The sequence below is a fragment of the Ciconia boyciana genome, chromosome 6, assembly GCF_034638445.1.
Source record: "Ciconia boyciana chromosome 6, ASM3463844v1, whole genome shotgun sequence".
NCBI lineage: Eukaryota > Metazoa > Chordata > Aves > Ciconiiformes > Ciconiidae > Ciconia > Ciconia boyciana.
Genome location: NC_132939.1, coordinates 28,312,082 through 28,324,189, shown reverse-complemented (window position 1 = coordinate 28,324,189; position 12,108 = coordinate 28,312,082). Strand labels below are relative to the sequence as shown.

The 12,108-nt window shown below is 36.1% G+C and overlaps 1 protein-coding gene across 11 annotated transcripts in view; it reads right to left on the bottom strand.

Annotated features, from left to right (window-relative positions):
• PHF21A (PHD finger protein 21A) overlaps positions 1 to 12,108 on the bottom strand; it is a 139,456-nt gene that overhangs the window by 84,396 nt on the left and 42,952 nt on the right. For all 11 annotated transcript variants that reach the window (XM_072863752.1, XM_072863759.1, XM_072863761.1 and 8 more), the window contains one exon: positions 11,263 to 11,328. In XM_072863752.1, the coding sequence (XP_072719853.1) occupies positions 11,263 to 11,328 (66 nt within the window). The remainder of the gene's footprint in view (positions 1 to 11,262; positions 11,329 to 12,108) is intronic.

The window sequence follows — 12,108 nt, the reverse complement described above, 5'->3', positions numbered from 1 at the left end:
ATTTACCCTTTACCTTATAAAAGTGCTACATGGATTACTTAATATGCACTGTACGCTAGCACCAGTGCTTTGAGATCATGCCTGATTATCACAGAGGTTGTACAAGCCTAATAAATACTAACTCTTGTTCTGAAGGAATTTAGTTTAAAAGTAGAATTTATATTCAAAACTAAAAACCAGAATAAAAGCAATTCAATACTTCAAGTTCTAAACTCTCTTTTTGAACATGAGGACAATAACTGTCTCTTACTATTCAAATATAAAACCCAGCATATTATACATGGAATTAAACCTAGCACTGCCACATTGCAGTCCAAGGTGATGTTACCACATAAAAATAAGCAGGTACACTGTATTAGTGTCCCACATAGTGCCGCACCCCTGCTGCTGCAGGGCCACCCTACTTAACGCTTTGATTATTGCCTGTGTTCTTGTCAGAAAAATTAAGGTTTAGGGATATAGAACCTGACACATTTTTATATTACCATAATACACCTTCCTAATGCAAAGGATAAAAGCAATGCATTTGGCATTTACTACAAAAACAACAAAACTATCAGCTATGTTTCCTGGTTTATCCACTGGTTTGTAGAGCACCAGTAAACGCAGCTAGCATAGCTGCTCCTAAAAATGTTCGGCTATTTATTTCCTCTCTTTTAAGTGCTTTAGTTTTATGACTTACGTTACATCTACCAATTTTTGGTAACCTCAGAAAAAAATATTCTGCTTGCGGATCAGTCCAGCTCACAGGCTAGCTTGCCCAACAGACCATTTTGCTTGCCTGCAGTTGGTGCGTCTGCTTGACTTCTTGCAGTGCCCAGAGACATTTGCATTCTAAGTGTTGATTTCTATGAGTTCTTGAAGAGTTTTCTCTTTATAGTTCTCCATGTAAGTAGGATTTAAAGGCCTTCAGATTACTAAACTAAGAAGAATAATAGAGACACGGCTAAAAATTAAAATGGCTTCCTATTTTAACTGGATTCTAGCCATAGGATTCCTTGGATTTTAAAATCTGAATTGACACTTGCTGAGGGCCTGACCCAATGCTCCTGTTAACAGGAGATGCACATAGCTCTAAACTCCAGGGTGTAGAGAATATTCAAGTATCCAAAGCGATCTACAAATGCATAATAGCTCCTAAAGACACAATTTCATAACTAAAAATCCTCTCAAAAAGATCTTTCCGTTAACAGATCAAAATTGAATTTGTAGTATCTGCATTTCTCACCTAACTGTATTGTATTTTGCTGAAAAAATTAAGACCTTTGCAGAAATTTCATTCTTGACTGTTGAAACTCTGTCAGACAAAAGCTACACAATGACTTGAATGCATTTAAAAGTAATTTGGAAGAAATTATCAAGTCTCTTGCTAGTTCTCTATAAAGAAAACTGTTATGAACTCCAAATCTATTTTGTGATAGTCATGTCTATGTGAATATTTAAAGGAAATTAACATACACTAAGTTACATTTAAAGACAAAAATCTTTCAAATAATTTCTGTCTGTATCTATAAATATAAATTAGTCTCATTTGCTTTTGAAAAAGCAGCCTAGTATCTGATTAAAATGAATCTTTATTGTATTGTGCACCAAAATCCTTTACACAGTAACTTCTGAAGTTCCTAAAGCTATGTTAAAAGCAGACCTACAACGAATTTTTGTCCCAAATGACAGTACCTTGACAGCTAACCAAACAATAGGGCAAAAGTTCAAAAGAAGGGAATATTATTCAGTTCTCTAAACAATAGTAGAATTATTTGACACTTATATGATACCCAGTTCCCCTACAGAGGGGATATCTACATAAGATATTAAAGCATCAGCTCTGGTCTGGTAGCAGAAGAAATCCTAACATTTAGGCAGAGTAAGATTTTTGCTGCTTTTCATCCATTTGAAGTGGACAATTTCAATGCACTAAGCCATCCCAATAACTCATTTCTGAAGAGTCTCACTGTATGGAAGAAACACCTATCAAACTAGCCTTCAAGTGCAGCATTCCTGCATATTACAGAACACAAGATGTTGAGAAAGTAGTTCTTACATGGCAGGTAGAACTGAATCTTGGACAGCCAGTAAGCTGTTCTCATTTGAAAAAAAAACTTAGAAATTTAAAATCTTCTGTTTCCAAGTTTCAAACAGAGAACATAGTACCTTTAGGCCACACAATTTTAATTGCTCAGCAGACAAATGTTAGGAGCTTAGTGTTCTGGGCTGCTGTAAAACTGCTTCCCCCAAATGATATACTCAGAGAATGGGATATTTCTGTTTCTTGAGATATATGACAAAATTTAGAATGAGTTGGAGAATTCGAGAACATAGTTTTGTCCAAGTTTATCGCTGAAGCGTTTGTTACCAGCCCAAAGGTGCATGTAGAGCTTTTGACGCTAGAAAGCTGCTGACAATCAGGCACTTCCACACTGCTCTGGGCTGGCTGCAACTCTAAAGGACAAAGCGCTGCTCTGAAAAGCTGCCATACTAGAACGAAAATGAAGCCATTTATAAAGAGAGTACATGGATATGGAGCAAGACTCCACAGGCTTAAATACTGCCGAGTATTCAAATTTTCAGAAGTCTAAAATAAAAGGATAGCCACTCGCTGTTCTGCAGGACATTAAGCAGCTCTAAAGCATATGTCTCAAAAATTCACAACACATATTAGAGTTCCTATGTAATTTTTCTCTGTTTATTTTTAAAGGAAAAATAAGGTAAACAAGTTCTGCCTTCTATAAACAGTACAAACACCATCACTGAGGTTTTATTATTGGGTAAGGAAAAAGCTGGCTCATTTCTCTTTGCTACATAGGGCAGTCTGGGTCCAACTCTTTTACACACTAGTGTCCATTTACTATGACACACTGCCTAAGTTTTACTGAGGAAATCTTGAGAAAGAAGAAAAAAAAAACAACAACTACTTAACTAACTCACCTCACCTAATCTTGAAGGGAGTTTATAGGACAAAGAAGAAATGCTCATCACAACTCAAGGGCTTTCTCCCTGCTAGCTTTCAAAAGTTTATGTTAAGACAACACTTAGAATTTATCTCTATTAAAAAAAGAAAGAATAGAACAAGAATTCTTTTCCATAGAATACATCAGATAAATGTTGTAGGGAAAACAGGTAAAACTCACAGAAGTTAACTGAAGCCTAATCTTCCTACAAGTTTTCTGCAGTCAGTGGAGTGAGGGGGCCCTCACAAAGGCAACACAGAATGGTAAGAATTAGGTTGCCTTGTCTGAATTGCCTCCTGGAAGGTACTCTCTCTCCACCTCTCTATTGATCCCTAGAGTAATTCAAACTTCATTCCAGGAAAATTTCTGTCAGAATTCTGCACTCACCACTGCCTAAATCTACCTGTTATATTACAATAAGGAGGGAAAGTTGAGAAAGACAGCTTGCGCATCAATACCAGTTTTGACAGACTTAGCATGAAGGAGGAAACACAAAAAGCTCAGAAAATAATGGACCTAAGTAAAACAAAAAACACACCAAGAAAACCTACATGCTATCTGGCCTCCACCACCTATCTTCCCTAACACTGAAGCTCCCTGTCAGGTGTTTCTGCTAACTAGTTATTGCAATGCAACAGCAGGGGAAAAGTTGCTCTAAAGAGATTATACATTTTTTTGGAGTTTCTAAAAGTCAGACCAAGTATTTTAAAAGTTAACCCAAAAATGAGTACAATACTGAAAGTGACTATATATAATGCCCACAAATAGTAGAATTCACATTGACTTGAACCACATTTGAAGAAAATACTCTTAATTATTTCTACGGACAGAAAATGTATACCAGGTTATAGTTGCAGTGAACACTGATGTTTCCTGAGGATGAAGACTGCATTCTCTCCCTACAACAGTGTCAATATAGAAAAGAAAGCATAGAGATTTAGTGAAACCCCATCAAGGGCATTCTTACCCTTTAATCCCTAAGGTTTGCTCTCTAAGCCCTTCAAGGCCCAAGCCTATCAGTCTCCACAATAAAATGAGGAAAAAAACTCATAGTGACTAGAGCAATAAGGACACATAACACTTATTCAAATAGAAAAGTCAAACCCTAAAATAAACTTTTACAAAAATTGTACATGTAATTGGCCCTCTCATGCTTCCTTAGTATGACATCTTCTCTCTAAATCACTCCCAGAAAGGCATATCTCCTCTTTATTCGTCCAGTGTCCATCACAAAGGACCCCCAGTCCACCCGTAAAGGCCAGTACAATTAACAGAAACCAATTCCAAACCAGCACTACAGAAGCAATGTAATATATCACATTCACCTGGGTCCTTTTCAAAAATAAGCATGAGGAGTTGAACTGAGTGGTCCCACAATGCAGGGTGTAATGTGTAACCCTGTTGGAAAATACCACCCTAATGCTGACTACCCTAGTCACTCTTGTTCTTGGCATAGCACCATTAAATAAGATAATCTTTACTAATAAAATGTTTAGCCCATAGCTGTACTACATTCAGTAGCTCATAGTGCAAAAAAGCATAATCTCAGGAAGTGGCTTATTTTCAAACCAAGTAACAGGCAGCAGAGAACAAACAGCAAAGATAACTTTTTGCCTGTATTCTAAGCATTAGACACACTGTCTTTCTCTTTTCTCCCTTCCAAAACTCACAGTTTTCAGAAGAGCTGGGGACCAAACAACTCCAATAGGAACTAAAGATCCATAAGGCTCTGAAAAGCAGATCCCTGGATTTGATTCCCCTTCTAACACTGATACACTTGGAATAAATCAAAATACTATTTCTGTGGCTGTGAGGTTGTTCCACTGAGTCATGCAGAACAGAGCAGAATGGGCTATTTTAATCTGTTTTCGCTTATAAAAATTCATTAGTAGATTTAACCCCTTTTCCCAGCCTCCAACTAAGATGCTTTTAAGGGTGCTATACAAAACATCCTAAATCCCAGTCACCACAATCTGATGTTTCGCCCATCTTTCCCCCAAGTATAAAAAGGAAAAGGGAATAATAGTCCTTGAAATAACTACTGATGTGTGAGGTTATCCAGCAAGTCAAAACATGCAGGAGCACCTAATAACCAACCCTTCCCATCAGTAGGGGATTTTCAAGGAAATACTGTAGTTTAACTGCCCATTTTCTATCTACAGTGTTGATTTTCAAGCAGAGCAGGCTATTTTGGAGTTATGCCCTGGCTTATATGAAGATGAAAGATGTATCCAACTAGGCTCAATTAAAAAAGTTCTCCAGCTGCATCCAAATCTGGCTTAAATACAGCATGAATTCAAAAATTAAAAGTTGAGCCAGAAAATCAGTGCTAAAAGAAGGGCAGCAAGAAGAAGGTATAGAGGGTTTTTCTTCTTTTTAATGATATCATGAAATGGCCACTTGCATTTCCTAAATTAAGTTACTCCGGTGCTAATGTATATTAGATATGCAAAAAATTAAGTTCACAAACCAACACTGAGAAGTCTAGGTGGATTTACATTAAGAGAAGAATAGGAAATCCAAGTTTAGATGACAGTATGGGTTTAATAATGATTTAAGCATTACAAAAGGGCTGAGAAAGCTTAGCAATATTTCAGTCATATGCAAAGTATTATAACATCAGTTTTGCAAAAAAAGAGTTTGGGGCAAAAGAGGCAGCAGGGAGAGATGCATGCACTGTGCCTATCTACAATCACCTGTACAACATTCAAAATTTGTTTCAGTCAGTATATCTTGAGAATATGGAAGATGATAGCTTAATGAGAAGTCATTATATTCACATTTTCACACAATATTTGGATGCAAATTAAATAAATACCAAAGATTAAAATAGTAAGCTCATGCAGATTTCTCAAACAAACATTCACCTTCTAAACAGGTCCTGTTCACACTGATCAGAGGGTTCAAAAGGGTCTGATGATTCACAAAGGCAGTTATGTTACTCCTCCTTACATCCAGATAGACCAGTATCTTTTTGACAGGAAAAATGAGTGACCACTTCAAACCATCTAAGAAAGGAATCTACAAATAGTCAATTATGGGAGGAAACAGAGCTAGGTGTATCACTACAGGGTTTCATTATTAAAACCAAACTCTGGGAAGGTGCAGAATTGTTTTTCATATATTTTAAGACTGCTTTATAAACAGTTGGCATAAATGGATGCTTTCAGTTATATGGAAATTAGCATATCTTTATCATTCACGCCATTTACTTAAAAAAGATAAGTGTTTAGTAATAAGTACACTTCTGGATAAACAACTGGAACTGAAATAAGCATCACCTGCCTCAAGTTATTAGTTACTACACATTCATATGGCATATTTGCACACTTCCTCCATACTGACAGAATAACTGGCATTTTAATATGCCCTTGATGGATCTTGGGGAAAGGAGGGATTAGAAACTCCAGACAAAACTGGCAGGAGTGAGAAGTGACTTCATTATTTATTTCCAGATTTTGAGCCCTAAAGTTCTCATGGTATTCATTAGGTGTATCTACAACATACGAGCATATCTTGCCTACCTTCTTATGCAGAAGCATTTCAAAGTGCTCTTTCCTACCCATTAACTGCACCCAGTTTCCCTCCTGCTCTCTAGCTTTCTTGCGCTTACTTTCCTCTCACCAAAACACAGCCTTTCATCTTTACAGGATAAGATGGAACATGTTTCGGGTACAATTTTCTGATAATGTGTTCAAAAAGCCTCCATAAAAATTCACCTTTACTATGGATGACAAGCATTCAAGAACAGTCTCACAGGATGAATTTATGCACATTACCAATCTTTCATTACTCAGTAACGGTATCTGTAATAAATATAGCAACATTAATGCTTAAAACCTATTCCTGACAGTTTTTGAAGACTTAAATAACAAGTTTCCTTTGTCAGTCTAAACCACATGTTTACATTTATTCAACTATACAAGACCATGGTTAAATTACACTACCATTCTTAAAATCCCTCCCCCATTACTTGCTATTCAGTGGCAAGGTTAAAAGGAGTCTCACCCTGAACATACAGGATTTAGAATAACCTCAACTACCTCAATTTGCTGTAAACTTTAAAGACAAACAAAAGTCACTAGATTTGCCTATTCATAATAAGAGAAGCTTGCTTTTATAGTGTGCATTTTTTCTGATTAAGATAGTTCTACAGTTTCATGATATTCTACAATTTCAACTATTCTTCACAGTAAAGTATGTTAAACTTTTCCCCCATGAAAAATAAAAACACAAGTATCCCTATGCTAACAACTATTTTTGAGTACTTTTTCCTACAAGTGTATACAGCTCTTCAGAAATCAAAGTAACAAAGGGATCCACTTTATTCTTTCCACATCAAGAGCAGATGCATTAGAATACAAGTCTAGTTTTCACAAGACTGTTTTCTTGAAGATTCAGTGAATTTCACTGCAACTACAGTAAGAGACATTTTATTTTCAAATATAGGGGAAAGAGCCATCTGATTTCTTTAGTATATACTTATCACCATCACCTTTTTACCATAAGGTCAAAAGGCTATTCCTGTAAGCTTTCTTCCACATTTAAGAGAGAATGTTGCTCCAACTTTTCCAAGAAATTGTGATAAGGACAGATGTAGAAAATCCTCTGTATTTGACATGATATTGCTAAAAAGCATTTGCTGCCCACTTCTTTCTTGGCATTTCTTTGGTCAAATAAACATGACCTGTTCCTTGTCACTGGAAAAAAGTACTGCTATGATACATACTCGATGATGTATCTGCAAGATCATATTATAATTTTTTAATTAACCATAGAGGGAACGAAGCAGGAAAAAAAGGTATTACTTCAAGATTACACCCCTCCTGCTTCTTTAGGTGAGCCCTGCTCTACCTCAGTCTTTCACTAGTGTCACTGGTAACAATCTCCAACTCACCTCCTCAAAGTAAAATGAGTACACTGGTAAAATTCCTCATGGGAAAACTCAAGAATACAGTCTTTATGTTTTTTTATTGTAAGGAGTATATTTAACCCAGACAAAAGCTGAGTTGTGATAGGTAATTGAGGGTAAAAGTCTACAAAACAGAATGCCAAAGGAAGACACTATCATAGAATACAAAGTGAAGGGAAGAGTGCTAAGACTATTACTTTCTTACAAAGATGTAAAAATGTAATAAAAAAAAAGAAAAAAGTGCTACACAGCAACAGAATTAATTTATATTTACAACCCAAGCTTAGATTTGGCAATTAAAACTGTTTTGCAAAAAGTTACTCTTGACTTCTCTTTACTGAAGAGAGGGGTGGGGGAGGAAAGAGGAAATGAGGTTTAAAACCAATGCGTTCAGGGTTTCCAAACTGCAGCACTCGCATTTATAGCTGAGTAACAAGACTGTTAAACTGAATTCACCTTATGGTCCCCAGATTAGAAAAGGTAAACACAGTTTAGAACTCCGTGGTAATAACAAAAAGAGACTAGCAGAGGAAAGTGATTGTCTGAAGGATTAATGTTTACTGCCCTTTAAAAGCAAATTATCTTCAAATAAGTTTTTTCTCATTTTGAAGTTTTTCGTCCATATCATAACACGATCAGCATACATTGCTCCATCATCTCTCAGGTGAAACAAATCAAAGCATTCATTTTCACCTTTCATATGTTCAAAAAAACCCATATCAATATATGACATACCCTACACTGTAACAGTTTAACCCTGCATCAGCTAACAAATTTCTTTAGGTTTAAGCCTACATGCTGCACAGCCTACTTGCTTTCTTTTTGTACTTTGCCAGATCTCTTCAATTTCACAAACTTCTGAAAAGAGCTGTCATTATTAATTCTCAGCAAGACACCTAAGCCACTATGAATCACTCCAGCGACTGGCAGCAAGTGTCGGCACTACTCTCACAATGCTTCAGAAATAGAGAGAAGTCCTAAAGCAACTAAAAGCTTTTAGCTAACCTACCACTGACTTGGTTCTTGCACAAGTCTTCATGCAACTTCATTAAATAAGAGAGCAAAGAAAAAGGTTACATTAGGCTGACATAATATTTCAGAAGCCAGAAATATTTCAGTATTCTGCCTCTCTAACACCAGGGCCTCAGCTTCATGCCACTGTCTCCGAGTAGGGAAACCACACAGGCTGGAACTTTAGTTTTTCACATTTCATTAAAAGCTTATGAAACAGTGACAATTATGCCTCCCGTACCTGTCCACAGTGGAGGTAGGCCCTCAGAGTTTATTCATCAGACATCAAGACTACTTACTTGGCTCTAAACAAGAGTACAGATAACACATGTTGCACTCCTTAAGAAATGCACTGCACAATGTAAAGCATTTATTTACTATGAAAAACTGCAGGCTTCTCCATGCTGTGTGAAAATTAAATTGTTGGATAATATTCTCCCCATAAAACAATTGATAATAATTATTTTTCCTAAAGAGAAATGAAAGTGAGAACAGGCTTTATTGTAGTCTCTAAAATGCTGCTCAACTCTGCATTGCTAAACCACAGATGTCTATACAACAGACTCCTACAAATAAGAGGGAGTGAGCATTTCTCTGCATTGGGAAGTTGTGAGGTTTTTTCCTAGAACTCACATTTGCCATGACCATTGCATTTTAGCAGCCATACTACTTTAACAGCACTATCATCTGGGACACTGGCAGATCTGTGGTCCAGTGGTAGATATAACAAAATATTTAAACTTCAAGAATCATAGAGAAGTTCACTGTTCTACTGATAATCAAAACCATAAAAATACACAGAAGGAAACTGGGCTGTGACTTCATATTGACTGTATTCAACTGTGTGGTGGAAGTGAAGTCAGAAACTTATTTTTCAAAGTCTTTTGGAAACTTAGCCCATGTTCCTCCCATGAACAAGTGCACTTTAGTACTTTGAGCTGTAATTTTCAGCAGAAAAGATACAGCGGCATTTCTGGTGATGGGTAATTTAAAATACATGTTAGTATAGACCACTCTGTAACATGACTTTAAAGAGTTATGAATCTAAGTTTAAAAGTATACTTACTTCTTTCTTACCTTCCACTCGCTATCTCACTGCCTGCCCCTGCTGATCATGTGAATTGGTAGTCAATATGACTTGCTTCGTGGCATCAAGGCAAGCTAATTTTGAAATTACCATGGGCCTCCAGAGCTTACCAGAGAATTCTGAAGCTGCTTGCTGTGAGACATAGCCACATGCAGAGGCTCATGCTGGTTTTAGAGGATAAATCATCTTCAAGAGAGGCATGCCATCACATCAGCAAAACCTCAGTTTTTGTTGAATTAGTATTCTCATTAAAAAATCATTTTCTTTATTATCCTTACATGTTCCTTGCTAGACTCACTGTTCTACTACTAACACATACTATAGTTTTTAGTAAACAAAATTTATAGATAAGTGTTAATCACTGTCTGCCTATTTCCTTAGGAAAGGTAATTCTCAAAACAGAACACATGCAGATAGTAACAGATGAATGCAGGTATCTAGATGTGACACTGATGCATAACTACATTCTTACCTATGCACATGTTCTAAAATGTTTCCCCTCTTCAAAGGTGTTACCTATTGACCTAATTTGGTTCTGTTATTGACACAATAGCAATACAATTAAGAGACTGTTTAAGAGTTTAGATTTTTGGGGGGGGCTGTGTATGAGGGTTTTTTGTGTGTGTTGCTGTTTTGTTTTTTTAAAAGCATAAGTGAGAACAAGTTTTGTAGATTTCTGTGTTACTTATTTTTCTTCTAGTTACCCACAAGATGCATCTTCAAGTTCCACAATCTTTCTATTAAGCATTCAGTTGTAATTATTACTGATACTTTAGACCTGTCAAAAGACAATTCCTACCAAATGGCAAACATAAGACAACTGTGGTGTAATTTATCATGGTAAAAACACACAACTAATTTCCAAATTGTCTACTAGGTACCCATAACCAACGAATTTACTTGGTCTAGACACAAAGAAAAATTCTAGCATACTCATCCAGAGGCACAGTGTGGACCAACTCAGACAAAATCTAAAGATTTGCCTAAACGAGACCATTCTGGTTTAGAATAAGTTTCAAGATAATAATAAAGGAAGTGACAAAATTAATTCATTTTTCCAGCTCCCAGAATAAAAACATTAGTTTCAACACAAGAAAGATTGCTATAGCTTCCACTGATTACACTAGTTGCTTGATAGACTTGCAATAACTCATCCTATCTTTTGTTGAGAAATCAAATAAAAATCCAAAGTGTCTGGTTGCCCACACTTATTTTTGCACTTAAAAATTTAGCAGCTCTCTTGGAAGCTGGGAAAAGAGACATCTTTAGAACAGGGTGTTAAAAATACATCTCTGTTTCCCTACCTGTTTCTCACTCAGAGCTGTGATTTTGGCTTGAAGTTCATGAAGCTGTTTCTTCAAATCAGCGTTCTGATTAGAAAGAAAAAATATCTGTGAGAAAGATATTCCATTTGTTAACATAGCGTAGTAGCAGGAAGGTGGGTTTTTTTGTTTGTTTTTTTTGTGTGTGTGTTGTTTGTTTGGTTTTGGGTTTTTTTGCATAGAGTACTACAAATACAGCACCTCTGGATGTATAGTCAATAAAATTCAAGAGGCTCAACAAAGCCTTACTTAAGTCACTGAGTGCAACAATAATCAGAGGACCTTTCTAGCACTCAGAGACAACCCAGTTTGGAATGAAGATTTCATTAAAACATCCATTAGTGCTTACCACATTATAAAGCACATTTGTACATTTCATCAAGCTTACAAATTAAACAAGAAATGTTTGTTAATATGTAATACAATAGTATCATATTGTATACAATAGTATGCTATGGTGTGTTACCTAAAGCATTCTCACCTATGCTACTTATGCAAAGACATTATCATACGTTCGACTGTGTAGAGCATCAGCAAACGTATCTATCAAATCTTAATTGACACACATGTCAAATGAAGGCAAACATATCTAAGTCTTCATTTCCATGTACGTTTATGCCTTAGACTGTATTTAAGAGAATTACATTTGCCTTAGCACATCATTCATATCAGCACTTTGCTTACAATAGCACTTTAAGATTTGAAAGCCATAAGCATCATTTAAAAGATGCAGTCAAAAAACCAATTTTTTACTAGGACTATTTCTTTCCTACTAAAAATAAAATAAAAAAATCTGTCCTCAGTTTAAAGCCTGTGAAGCTTTGCAGA